General features: G+C 40.7%; 1 protein-coding gene across 2 annotated transcripts in view; it reads right to left on the bottom strand.

Moving 5' to 3' along the window:
• Positions 1 to 14,816, bottom strand: part of tbck (TBC1 domain containing kinase) — a 47,634-nt gene that overhangs the window by 21,799 nt on the left and 11,019 nt on the right. For both annotated transcript variants that reach the window (XM_061058323.1, XM_061058331.1), the window contains exons 21-23: positions 13,914 to 13,950; positions 9,704 to 9,865; positions 1,923 to 2,095 (exon numbers count right to left, since the gene is read on the bottom strand). In XM_061058323.1, coding sequence (XP_060914306.1) covers positions 1,923 to 2,095; positions 9,704 to 9,865; positions 13,914 to 13,950 — 372 coding nt within the window. The remainder of the gene's footprint in view (positions 1 to 1,922; positions 2,096 to 9,703; positions 9,866 to 13,913; positions 13,951 to 14,816) is intronic.

Here is a 14,816-nt window from a genome sequence, read left to right as displayed (position 1 = left end):
CTTTTATGCTGTTTTTGATATAACAGTGATAGAGACGGAAATAGGAATAAGAGAGCGGGGAACGCCCTGCCAAAGGTCACAGTCGCCCACTTAGAGGACAACAGCCTCTGTACACAAGTGGTGACATAACTTCTAGGCAATATGTTCAAAGGAGGAGAAATAATACAATTATTCAGGAATCCTTTTTTCCAACACTGCCTTTCAGTATGTTTAGAATTATACATCTATATTTCTTTACCTTATGAATGATGGACTAAAAATGCTCAGTAACTCTTGCCCACGCTTCGACGTAGGATTGTCAAAATAATGTCTTCATTTGATTAATTGATAACAGAGAAAAAAAATGAAAGCTAATTAATTGCACTCTGACGACATTCATCACTGATCATACACCGGTCCAGAGTAACGTTCTACACTGGATGAAAACACATGACAAAAACTTCATGACCCTTTCACTGTAATTATTTTATCTATATAAGAGCTCAACACCATCCCTGATCGATGACTAAGTCAGCCTGCTCCTCCATCTCTCCTCTCCAGGAAACACACTGTCTCACACTCAGAACTGAAGGGGTGGAACTTGATAAGATTTAAGTGAACTGTTTCAGTTCACTCCTTCACTCTTAATAACATGAAAAACAGAGTAACGTTAAAATGTGGAAGCTAGATATAACCAAGTGGAAACAGGGTTATGCAGTACATCTGCCTGTAATGCAATCCTTTTCATTTGATTGATATGTGTGAAAAATTCTGATTGATAAATTACAATTAATGGATTTTAATTTAATCGATTGACAGCATTACGTCTATGACATACGACGTAGGATTAGGGCCATGTTAAAAATGAGAATAACTCGTAAATTAACAAATTCGAGACCAGCCTGCGCGAAAATGATGAAAGTAGAGAATGATGAAAGTAGAGCCTTTTCCTCTTTAGACAACTTCCTCCAGTGTGGTTCTTTGTTCGGAAAAAAGCCACAGTTTATTGCAGTATCTTTTCAGGTTCCTGATATTTTATGACAATCTGAAGATGATGATGTGCCAAAAGCAAGTGTAGTTTCATATCTGCAAAAGTAAAGCCCCAACACAACTATTTTTGTCTGTTGCACTTGTCTGCCTTGTTAAAGTGTCTCATGAGCCAGTTTGTGTCCTGTTCATCATTTTACAGATAAACAAGGTCTTGCAAGTTGAAGTGAAAACTTCTCTTGAACTCACTGTTTTTTACCAACTACACAAGGAAGTAGCCTATTTCCTTATTAGTGAAACCTTTACTAAAGTATTACAAGACGCTCCATGTTTGTCATTTGAGAACAGGCCGCTGATGCTCTTCTGATATAGACTAAAATAACGACTTTATTCTTTTATTCTTTAAAGACTTTAAGAATACTTTCATCATTTTTGCACAGGCTGGTCTCACAACTCGTTCATTTACGAGATTATTCTTGTAAATTTACGACTTTAATCTCAAAAAATATATATATATATATTTTTTTTTTAACATGGCCCTAATCCTCCGTCGTAATGATATAAACAAAACGGTCAGCTAAATTAAGAATACATTTTAGGGAATCAATGACTGAGGTTTGTGTGTACCGTTTTAAATTGTAACTTTTTATTCCAGAGAAATTCATTCCTGCATGAAGAATCAATACAGCTTAACCGGCTTACTAGAGTCCCTCTGCTGTTAAGCAAAATGTGTGGATTGTTAAGAAAGAAGAAGTGTCGACAAGTGTGCAGTGAGTCACTCTGTGCAAATCAGAGAGCGGTAAGACGGAGCAAATATTCATATCCTCTGATTAAACAGAACACATGGATGGTAGCAGTCTGCAGCTCTAGAAGTTTGGGATCTATATCACTTCCACTGTTTGTCCCTTTTTGTTTCATTAATAACAGGAACCATGTGTGTGATGGTTCAAACTCACCAGGTCGGTCTTTGGCATGTCCTGGTAATCAGACGAGTAGTACGTTGCCGCTTTCCCGAAGCCATTGTCGCCAGCGGCTTTTGGCGGCTGAGCGTGCTGTCTGTATGTGGCGCTCTTTGGAGTCCAGCAGAAGAGGTTGATGGATTCACGAACGCAACGCTCAATGTCAATTTCTGGGAGAAAAAGCAGTAGAGGAATTATGAGACGATAGTGGCATTGCATAAACACTCTGAGGATAACTGTGAGGGGCGTTATTGTCTTTATCAAATTGAAAGGCTGTTCCAATACTTGTTTAGCAATTTGAAACCACTGAGAACATTGGCTATCTCTTCATTATCAAATTACCCGTGGCAACATTGTACTTTAAAACACTTCTTAACTGCTGTGTGAGAATAAAGAACGGATGGAAAAACTGGAGTGCAAAGCAAGACAATAGAAAAAGATCTCTCCTTTGAATCGGAGATAAATCATGAGAGATGAATTCTTATGAGTTTTACTTGCAGCCGTGAGCAGCTTGACCTTGGCTTTTGGCATTGCCATGAATACTCTTAGACAGTCATCCAGCAGTGCCAGTGGCTCTTTAAGATATTAACTGACCATCATTACAATTCTGTCCCCCATCTGAGCTCTAACCCCTAAAAAAAAAGGGTTTTTAAGTGCTAAGCAAAACATTTCCCTTAATGCCTCTCCAGCAGCATCCATCTTTCTCTCGCTTCCTGCTTTGACAATAGAGAGGATTAGGGAACAGGGACTCACTGGATTAGCCGAGGATTTAGGTAAATTAGGAATTCTTCCCTTCACACTCTTTCACACCGAGAGCCTCTCTCTCTCTCACTGCCCTTTTTTTTTTTTTGTTAATAAGCAAGTTGGTGCTAATGAGAACTCCTTGTATGACCTGCACCTGGTCCGGCTCAAGAGGACTCATAACAGACGATGTATCTTTTCCCCAATCTGTCCCACAGCGGCATCAAGGTTAAAGGGTTGTCGGATCTCGTGGGCTTGGACCTCACAGACTACAGGTTACAAGGTTGATGCTAGTGAAAAATATGCTGGTGGATTGAGATTCCTCACCAGTATGCTCACGGGCAAGTTCAGGGAAACACATTTTCCCTCCCTAGGGCGATGAATGCTGCATGCAATCACTCCTGGTGCTAAAAGAGGCAGGAATGAAGAAGAGGAGATTGATGGCGGCTTTAACAAGCCCAGGGCTCAGCTGGGAATTCAAATGCAGCCGATTCTATTACGGTGGCAATTTTTCTCTTTAGTCAGACAGAATTACATTTCAGTAATTATATTGTTGATTGTGTCCTGTTGCCGCAAAAAGTAGAATAGCACGATTAGTTAAGAGCAGCTGGGGGGCTTTGCAGAATTGGATTGTGGTGCAGAGGAAGACAGACCTGACGATAATGGCAATGAGGACATTAACTGAATTAAAACAGAGAAAATGCCAAAAGTCTGATATTATATCACACACACCATGAAAATGACTCTAGATCATAAACATTAAGAAGCAATCAATGCTTGCCATCATTTTGTTCTCCCTTATTGAGTAGCTTTTTTGTACAGCCCTGATAGTATTTGGTGGGAGTGTGATAAGTGAAATTCAATGTCCCAGAGTTTGTTAAACCGCCATGTTTTTACAGACAGCAACACCATATAACAATACTTGTGCTGTGACAGAACTGGAGGGAATGATGCATGCTGCTGAGCTGGTATCCCAATTGTTGTTGTCTCCGTTAAACTTGGATGGATCGGATGATAAGCATTTTGTTTGCACGACTTAATACGTTGACATTTCATCTGCTCTCCATGAATTGATCAATAATTGCTCACAGCTCTCATTTCTCCAAAAATTCACTCTACTCTAACCTACATACTGTAAGGTTGTTAGTAATCACATTTCATCCTCATTTTAGGTTAAGGTGTAAATTCCTTTCATCGCCGCTCTTAATCCTGCATAATATTCTTATCCTCCACAGCTTAGCAGTTCTGCTGTAACCAACAGAATTTAGCATATTTGACAATAATACCTGAACACAAATATGAACACTGACATGAGGAGATATGGAAAGAACGACAAGAAACCATAACAGTTTCAAGAAAATTAGAAAAACTTTGTTTTGTATAAATATAGATTACAACATAACGTTTCAATTAAGAATTATTTTCCAGTTAACAAAATTGTGACTAATCTGCAAGCAAACTGTCTCTATAGCCTAAATCAAGACTTCACTAAAACAAAGAAAAGAGCCTCTGAAAAACACAAAAGTCATCACTCGGAGAAGTCAAAGTGATGTGCCATGCCTCAGCTTATCGTGCAGGGCTGCACCAGATACAACAGACAGAGCCAGAGACATGTCTACGTGTCATATTTACTCAGGAATGGTTATGATTAAAAGAGGTTCTGTGTACTTAATGCTTATGTAAAAAAAAGAGATCATGGGATGAAATGTGAAATATATAGAATGAGATTCAAGTCAACTGATATCAGCCGTTCAAAGTTATATTATTGGTGTTATTTTTATGAAGTTAAGTCAAACATGTCGGCATGCTCCGACCTCCACCTCAGCTGTAAGGAGGTGTGGACATCAGGAACGCGAGGTTTACAAAGGAGAAATCCTTCGTGCATCTCATCACATCTCCCCACGTGCCCCTTTTCTAAACAATGAGTAAGGTCTTGTACCTGCTCTTTTAGTGTCTCGAGATAAGACTTGTTATGAATTGGCAATGTACAAATAATGATTTATTGAAATCTTTCCAATGAACAAGAAATGTACCATACAATGACATCACTCAGTGTCATTTTGTCTAACAGAACACAACACTTTCGGCACTCTTTTTGTAAACAAAATAAATTCCCCTCATTTTAATTGGATGGTCATTTAAACCTCTAAACAAACTTTGATGCATTTAATGCATCAAGCTGTGTTCAGGCAGTCAAAGGACATTGACCAGGTGGAAATGACCATGCCATTAGAATAAAAGCAACTCAAACCTACTTACTTACGTCCAGGAAGCACTCCTTCCCGTGTTTTTTTAAATGTCTTTTTTTCTCGTGTGAAGTCGTAAACAGAGCAGCCAGTCACTCTGCTGAATATGTTGATTGCACCCTGGAACCACTTGGCATAACTAAAGAGACTATTATTACTCTAATTTGATGGTTCTGAATGTCATAAATGACTCAGTGTAAATCATTCTCCAATGGAAAGTTTGACTCCTTACTAGGAGTGAGTGTTGGAAGCTGAATTTGAACTCTCAGGTCTTCTAAGGTTAGAGTCAGACGATTTGAGTCATCGTTTGACTTAGACATTAACTCCTGCTGTGAATCTGAGAGCATTCTTTAATTAGGCCTTTAAATCTCAATTATCAGGGTGCTACATATATCACCACCAGTCTTCTATTTTTGCTGCCTTGATCAAAAATCAAGCAAATTTTATTTTTACACTTGTTTCAAAATGCTCCAGACTCCACAATCACATAAAATCCCGACAGGCAAATGGAAAACATGTCATGCTGAATTTGTCATGCACTTCTGAGACTAAACCTTCAACATCAATGTTCCACTTCTCCTCCAGCTGTTGCTCTTAAGGTATCCCTGTGAGCCGCGTTTCCTCAAACAGTTAGCAGCTCATGGTTGTCTTTCCAAAACGTTTATAACTAAAGCCAACCATTTGTGTGCAGCGCTCTGCTCATTGAGACAGATGCTAATGTCCCGTGAAGGCAAATGCCGCTGCATCATCAGTAAACACACGGCTCCTGTCAGCCCAAGAGTCTCCCTGGACCATTGTGAATCAATGAAGTCTCCAAACAAGAGAAAGTTATAGATTATCCGAGGCCACAGGACTCAGCAAACGGGAATATCAGTAGAAGATTAATTGGGAGCAAACGGCAGGCTGAGATGTATTGCTGCCTCGAAGGCAAAATGATGCAGCGCAGGTCTTACCTGTTTCATATCGAGTTTTTATTGAGGACTTTGATATGATTTAAGACAATGAACAAAAAAAAAAGGCAAAATCAGCATTTTTTTGTTGTTGTTGTCCATGAGACTTTGGAGAGTTGAGATGACATATGAATGTTTTTATGAAACTCTTGTGACATATATTGACTCATTTGACGTGCCAGTTTGGGGAACTAGAGGTTGAACTTGACCTTGTCTGTAACACTTCCCTTAAATCTGCACTTCTCCTCTTTGTTGGGATATTGGCAACTATGGACTTCACAGTGTTTTGTGTAATAGGCTTGTCACTGAGAGTTACTGTCACTGGTTGCATTTGCAGCCTAGAAGGAGGGAAGGAGGGAAGGAGGGAAGGAGGGAAGGAGGGAAGGAGGGAAGTCTGTCCTGTAACGTTATCTTGGCCGTTAGCTTTTATCAGGACAGTTGCTAACAGGAAAAGAAAGTGGGAAGACTTTTCTTTATTTCACATCTAAATGTCAAACCTACTTGAGCGTCTTCTACTGTAAATCCATTTCTCTGAACCTTAGGTTAAGTTCAAATGCATCATGCAGGCCCCTCTACTGTTTTACCGCTGACAAATTCATCACTTATAAATATAGACTTTCATCATGTGCTGAAATTAAATCAAATGTCAATGATGACTTGTACCTGACACGAGGGAGAAATGGTGTGCTTTAACAGAAGAAGTCAATTTACTGCATTGAGTCACAGCTTATTAGCTTATTATGTAAACTGTATGTAGTGTTAACATATGTTGAATTACTGATTAATTTATATGATTCTTTTTTAACAGGTGCATCAAAAAGGATTATACTAAAAAAAAACATGGTCCATTTTCCTCTCTCCTCCGTACCACAAAAGCCAAATTGAGTCTATTTTTCTTCCTTTGTGGTGTCCAGCCAGCATCAGGCTACGTGTTGCTGGCGTTCCCACAATGCAGCTCCAGTAGTTACAGGCATGTGGAGCATGTGGAGTGTGCTCTGAAACAAATGAATGTAAGCCTCAGGACATCAATTCTGCACGACTGATGGCAGAAAGGAGCAGGTGCAGGCCACAAATCACAGAGTATCTAGCATAACTCACAATCCATGTGAGTACGGTGTGTGTGTGTGTGTGTGTGTGTGTGTGTGTAGGCTCGTAACTACATGAATGTAAAAAAGGAAGCGCATGGACCAACGCTCTAAACCTTTCTTTCACCACAGCAGGCACAGGGTGATGAGGTCTATAAGAAGTTGAAATGACTTTGCTATTTGATCATTCCACTTCCTATTAATTGCATCACGTGCCCCGCACATGCAAGTCTATGAAACATTTAGGTAATTTCGTTAAAATATTTTGCATGTAGATAAAAGGCTAGGTAGAGACACATCTTTAAAGGCTGCATATAGGTAAACATTTTTGGAACCTGTTGGTACATTGGTTCTTTGAGCTACAGGCATACTACAAATATGGATATATTATAGATAATATGCATTTGTTAAGTCCTCTTAATGGTTAGCATGGTAGCCCTATAAGTTTGGATATGATTTGTTAATTAAGGGGGGGATCTTCGCCATGTTTGCAGCCTCTGCACTGCTACTGTACTTACTTATTTTTTTAAACTGACACCTCGAGGTGATAAGCCCGTTATTAAGTAAAAAAAAATATTAGTGCAATGATGGATGTACAGAATTTGCAGGAAAAGAAAACATATTAAGTTCAGGGTACAGTGTCTCCCATAGTTTTAGAAAAACTGTAAAGTATATATATATATATATGTATATGTATATATACTTAGTTTTGTCCTTTTTCTACTCTCTTGTGTTTACACTGCTTTTCTATTTTTATACTTAGGGTCAGGGTTAGGGTTATGACTCAAGGAGAAATGCACTTAAATTCCATCGTACATGTTCTCTCCTGTACCTGTGCAAATAGCAACACACATCTAAAGTAGAGGGGTGATCCACTGTTTTGTACTGAACTGTGTTAGGCAATCTGGGTCCATACCAAGTTATATGAAATTACCCTGAGTGTGGACCAGGACGTGGCTTGAAGCTAAAGTAAACGAGTGCTGTCAAGGTCAGTCTACAGACCAGGATTATTCCTGTTATAGTTTCAAGAGAGCTCCAGATACAACACTGTTACTTCCCAGGTATACACAAGCTGTGATAATGAGGCTGGCAGTGATACACAGAAACTAGCTGGCAGCGGTAGCCACTCTCAGGAAATCCTGCCAGAGGAGCCGACTGCAGCTGTAGTCCAACATATTTTACCTTTATAAGGAGAACTGGCTCTCATCCCCCCCCCCCCCCCCCCCGCAATCACATGAATCTGTTGGACTTGGGCAGTTAAACACAGTGAAGAACAGCAACACTGAATTCCTGCTGAAGGGGAGGCTGCTGCCGTTAGTTTACAGAGTGCTCCAGCATGCCCCTTGGACAAATCGTCCCTGTCTGTGTTGGTATTAAAACACCAACGTCGTTCTGCCTCTCAGCTAGGGAAAAAAAAAAAAAAAAAAAGGATGAGCAGCATTTGGAAGTAGAGCTTTAAAGGAAACTCTTTTTACTATCCACCAAGAGAGAGGTTCAATCTGAAGACATAAATTATGAATGCTACTCTTAGATTTTTATGATACCAATACCATGCTGGAGTAACTGTTTTTGCCACTGAAAAGGAGCGGTGAAGAGGCCACATATTAAAAGACACCATGAGCAATTTTCTCATCAAAGTGTTGGGGCAATGTGTGCATTACCACATTTTAAACCCCACAGACATGTGGTCAGATTGTTGAAAGAGCTCAACAAGCACAGAGCAGAGCTGTTAGTTATGTGAATTGATCGAGCTTGCAAGATTAGAATGAAGTCCTCTGAATTCCTCCTTGACTTGTCTGCCATTTCTTTTTTGTCTTATTAAAGAAAGGAGGGGAAAAATGACTCCTCTTGTCCAAACCTGCAGGGTTAACAACTGAATGGCTAAAAAACAAGATAAATGATGAGTGCAAAATGTCACATATGATGCCGGAGTCCACCCTTTTCTTTTTCCTGAAACTCTCATTCCAACAGCAACAGCTTCAGCATTGGTTAGCGCCATTTTAAATACAAATCCTGCATCTTTTTAAAACCAGCAAAGGAGACAGTTGCTTCAGGCGACCTTACATTCCTATAATAACCCATGTCTTTATTTATTTGTGCCTTCCTGTATCTAATTTTCTTGCATGAGTAACCCTGCATGTGTGGTAAAACGGCTGGAAAATTCTATTTAGTCACTCCGGTTTATGTCTGATGGCACCAGAAAACCAACAGCAACAACTTAATTCAATGATATCTTTGAGTGGATAAACAATCTTTACAGACTTTACATGGACATTGAAGCGCCAAATGAAGATAATAAAGTGTTCGGAAATGCTGGAAAGAGGCACTGAGCGTGTGAGTTCTGTGGCATTCAAACTCCCAGGGTACAGCGGCTGATTGTTCGACAGATGTAAAGCAGAGCCGGGCTCGCCTAGAGCGCATCGATGTGGGAGTATGTCAGTGTAGGGGCGCAGAGCTGCCTGCTTTAAGAATATCATTAACTCAGACACATCAGGGCCTATCAGCACTCTGAGGAAAGAGCAACAGCCTCCTGTTAAAGCCAGGTGCCAGAGTTGCGTCAGCTTTAGGGAAGGCAGAAATAAATCACCACTGCTTTTTTCTACACTGCAGAATGACTCTAGCATGTGAAATAAAACCATGTGTTTTCAGGGTTTGGGGGGATCAAATACATGTATGCCGTGAATATAGAATACACCTGAAAAGAAGGGGGAAAAACACACTTTTAAAAAGTTGTGATTACTGGCTCATATTCTCACCTGGCAGGTCAGAGAAGAGTAGGATGCACTCATTGAAGCCGTTCGCCAAGAGACGGTCCCTGAGCTGCTGCAGTATGGCCACGCCGATGCAGAAGGGGAACGAGGAGTTCCCCAGCAGCAGGGTGTCCCACAGGTGGAAGATCTTGTGCAGCGGGAACACATCTGCATACCGTGTACAGGAATAAACGCAACAAAAGGGAGAAATGTACAAAAATGAGTGAATAGAGAAGACAAATCTCTCGAGGAATGCAAAATAAGATCCTTTTGAGCAGGACAATGGCATGCACAGGGAGAAATGGTGAATCCGTTTGTATATAATGAGCATGATTTGCATAGTGCATTTACTTAGCATGGCTCTATGGTTTTCAAATGGGGCGAAACTCACGAAGCAACATTGTGCATTGGAAAACGGTTGCCTGGAGGGATATTTGATGAGGGGGAGGCAGCTGGGAAAATGTTTGGAGGTAGGTGTTGTTGTGGAATAATGACAGGAGGAACATCAGGGGGCTGAGGAGCTTTAGAGAGAGAGATAGAGAGAGAGAGAGAGACCTGCACAGGTTGTTTAAAGCCAAACCACATCCTGATAATGTGTCCCACTGCAGTTATCATTAAAGTCATATTACTCGCAGTATTTGGAAATGTAATGTTTCCTCCATGTCGAGATTTATGCATGAGAAGCAAAAAATTCTCCTCCTGTTTATGTCATCCCATGGTTTTATTGAGGGGGCTGCAAGGCGGCAGACATGTGTGTGTGTGTGTGTGTGTGTGTGTGTGTGGGCAGACGTGTAACTGAGGGGGGGGGGGGGGGGGGGGGGGGGGGGGGGCTTGGAGGGTCCGCGCCACATTAGCAGTCAGCTGAGCAGACTGGTGTGTGTGAGTGACAGGCAGTGTGTTTGAGAGAGTGTGTGTGTGACTGTGGGTGAATAGGAGATGACCCTGCAACCTTGTCTCATATTGGATCAGGGACATTAGCAGTCAGAGGGGCACTTCTCCTGAATACTGGACTCACAGAGCACCTCAGGGGGAGCATCAGGGGTAAAAGGGTCACACCTTACACTCTCCACCACCAATAGTTGCCTATGTGTGCATGTGTGCGTGTGCGTGTGTGTTTAACTGCAGAATAAAACATCCCACTGCAAAGCACAGAGTCGAGATTAATTTAGCAAAAAAAATATTCAAATCAGAGCTCAGCTCAGTTTGTAAGAGGCTGCAGACTTGCAAAGTTATAACGAAACTATATTTATTTATATCCGGAGAGCAAAAAGTTATTCAAACAGTTGTGCTGTGTGATGGGGCTGTACCTAGAAGACTCAGAGGTTAATTGCATGTCTTTTGATTTGTAACGATGATCTGGGACCCCCTGCTAATGTGCTCATATTTCAGAGCTCACTCTGCGCTCTGCGGAAAGATAAAAGCGTAATGCTGCCGTCAGCTGACAAACGGCAAGCTGAGAAGCAGCCAAAATAAAACTCAATGGACCTCAAACACAGCACAGAAGGTGAAAGGACTAAAGAAATAGAGGATGCTGACTAGAACCAATGTGTTTAAAAAAAAAAAAAATGTTGTATTGTTGTAAACTGTTTTTTTTATTTATCTGGTGTGCTGTGAACTTTACACAGAGCCTCCAATTCATCCTCTTTAACTTGGTTTTGCTTTAACTTCACAGAAACTATAAAACTCCCAGCTCGTTACTCGGTCAAGAAGTTGAACATTTCCGCTTACTTGCACAAGAAAGGCACGCAATTTAACAGCTGGTAAATTTGTATTATGCCCAAAAATATTTGACCCAGATGTTTTCTACTAGGATGCTGATCTGATCTTTGGCAAATTCTGTGTGGACTTCCCAAACAGTATAAAATAACATCTAAAACTGATCACACCAGTGAAGGCTTTCAAATCAACTGACCTTTTGACACTGAAAGAATACGTGTTATTCTACTCCACATACATACTGAGAGATCACAGTGTCATAAAGGCCGTACAACATAATCCAGTCAGATTTTACATCATGAACTACACTCTTATTTTGGATCTTATTGAATAAATGCTTTCCAATACTCACACTAACAAGCACAATACAAGCTTTTCAGTTTGAAAATAAGCTGAACATAAAAAGCGTCACACAGAAAGCAGATAGTGCGAGGCTTTTCTAATGGATTCTTTTATGGAGATGCTTTTAGTTATGTTCTGCTTTTACAAAAAACTGATCCTATCGAGTGAATATCTCTGCACAAAGGTCCTTGTGAGCTCCTGTCATGTAGTACCAAACAGGCTTTCAACATCTCCAGGTGTAAGAACTATCAGGAGGATTGTTCTAAACATGTTACATTTTAAATATCTTCTCAGGAGCTGCAGGTTAGAATATAAAGTATGACTTGTGTAATTTCTGCTGAATGTTAAACTGTTTCATTAATATTCTCTGTTTGATTAAAAACACCGACAATTGTTTTTTTCCCCCATTCCCATTCAGGCACAGTCAGATGTAATAGTTTTAATGCAGTGAATTAAAAGTGTTGGTGAGTCACTGCTTCAACGATCACAATGGTGCAGACTGGCCCATGAGGAGTGCTTTAATAAGCCTTTCAAGTCTACAGCTAAGCTCTGTTTAGTCACAGAGTCAAAGAGGTGTGTGACACTTGGTAAAGAACATTTCCTGAATACAAAACACTTTTGTCTTTGAGCATGACAATATAATGTCCACTATCCGTTTCTGAACAGAATTTTGATTTTATTAGATTTGTTTTGTTATGTTGGTTAAAGGCTTTATATGCATTTTTTCACACTTAAATGTGATAGAAATCAAGTATATCCTCAGTCATTACTCACAGAGTTATTTTCAGTCTACAATGGGTGTAAAACCCGAGTCCCACTGTCTGTGATGTTTTCCGAGTCATATCCTCAGTTTGTTTATATCGCCGGGACAGCCGGCTGACTCCTCCCCTCGTGAATAAAAGTTGTTTAATTGAGGGACTAGAGAAAAGAAGAATAACATACTGTACTCGCTGCTTAACTGCGTTTCTAGATCACGCTCATTTCGGGTAAATTTACATGCAGTGTGAAGATACGAGCATAATAAAGATCGCTAGCATTAGCATGCTAACACAACAATGCCCGTGAGTTGTTTTGGTTTCATGCTGGTGCTCAAGGGCGACATCTGCTGGATCAGCATATAAAGCCTTTAAAGGTCACATTTTATACCCACAAAACATGTCTGTGAAGTTTCTAGTTCTAAATCCACTCTGATCCTGTATTTTATCATACATATAAACCCCTCTATTTCAGCCCTGCTCAGAACAGCCTGTTTCTTTGTCTGTAGCTTTAAATGCAAATGAGCTGTGTCTGACCACGCCCCTCTCTGGATGTGGCTCCGGCCTCCTAGCAGGATGCCCTATTTTTTACCTGAAAGGTAGGCTCAGAGGTCAGAACAAACATCTCGCTGTGGGAGTGTCACACACCTGGGGGAGGGGTTACTGCCCTTTGTGATGTCATAAAGGGAAAATCTACAAGCGGCCTGTTTGAGTGAGAAAGGATGGACTTTTTTTCATAACTGGGGGTATTGTAGACAGGATAGAAACACATTAGTGTTAGAGAACCAAAGTAAAGTACCTTATAACAGTCCAGTCTTTACATGTAAGTAGGAACTCCTCCTCTTTGTCAATCATCTGAAACTTAACATGAACTTTGTCTCTGTTGTCTAATAAACTGTTAAAGATCATCAATGACACCTAAAGGGGAATTCATTCATGCTACTGATCTAGACTCTAAGATGCAGTTAAAACCTAATTTAAGTGTGAATTAAATTATTTTGCAGCTCTCTGAGTTGTTGTTGTCGGGTATTTTTTACGAAATGGAGAAGAAACATTGTAGCACACAGCTGCCTGTCAGCTTAAAGTTGGGATTTTTTTTTACAAATGTATTCAGATAAAAAAAACAAAATAAAGATAAATAAAGATGTTCTGCTGAAGATCTGAGGTGGGGTCAGGTCTGATCAGTCAAGTCTTTTCCCTTCAGGCCTGGAATTAATTATCAGCTGGCATAAAGGTCACCAAGAGGAAAAAAAAAAAAAAACCTTCTGAAGTTGTCCATACTGGAGCCGCTGACCTTTTCTCTCTTGTATTGATACTATACTTGAAGTAGACTCAAAATACCCTCTGAAAGTTTTAGATTATTAACGGTGCCATAATGTGAGAGGAAGGAAAAAACGACTTACGTGTAAACATGGTCAGGAACCAGGGGATCGCATAGAGCTGTGTGGTAAGAAAAAAGATACATAAGGTATGAGCACATTTAGGGAGATAATGTAGCGTTCATTTGTATGTAATATGCAGTAAGTTAAAAAGAAATCCTGAGGGCCCCAGAGAGCGTATTGTCTTTAAGAAAAGCTGCATAAATGGCTGCACAACACTACGGCATGTGAGAAACAAACAGCTATAAAAGAACAAACTGCTGAGTCGTGTTATTAGTCAACGGGGAGAAAGCTAACAATGAATCTCATTATACCAAAGTGTCATCCATCCATCTTTTCTCTTCCACTTCACTCCATCCATTCCACACTTTTCCCACAGGGGACATGCATGGAAATTGAAATTAAATACTGGACACGCCATCGCATACAAACACACATGCACTCCACCATGAACCACCTGTTATTACACCTGCTGATCACTGGGGCTCTGTTTTTATTCAGCGGTGTAGGATTTGGAGCAGAGAGTGCAGTAGAGCTGGAGCTTATCTCAGCCAGTTCATTGATGGCTAATTCTAGCAGAGACGGTGACTGTTCAGTAGACCTCTTATGAACCCGGGAGTGTCGAGCGGACGGAAGCCACACTGCCCCTCCGAGTCTCTGCCTCAGTTTCAGCAGCTCAGCTCGTCAGCAGGACTGCCAGGCGGGCCAGATTGGATTAGTGTAGGTGTAAATGGGTGACCCAGGAGAGGAGATGTGGCCAAATTGAGAGTGGCCTGAGTAAAAACCAGCGGCCATTATGCAGCCTGAACCTCTGCTGCTGGATCAAGGCAGCACTGGAGCGTATCCCTTGAACACCACGACATCTCCAGAGATTACTCCTGCAGGTTCCTGCAAGCTTTGAAAAGATTTGTCTTATTCCGAAAGACA

This window comes from Labrus mixtus, chromosome 2, assembly GCF_963584025.1.
Source record: "Labrus mixtus chromosome 2, fLabMix1.1, whole genome shotgun sequence".
In the NCBI taxonomy this organism is placed as follows: Eukaryota; Metazoa; Chordata; class Actinopteri; order Labriformes; family Labridae; genus Labrus; species Labrus mixtus.
Note: the sequence above shows the minus strand (reverse complement) of the source record. Positions and strands in the feature narration are given on the sequence as shown.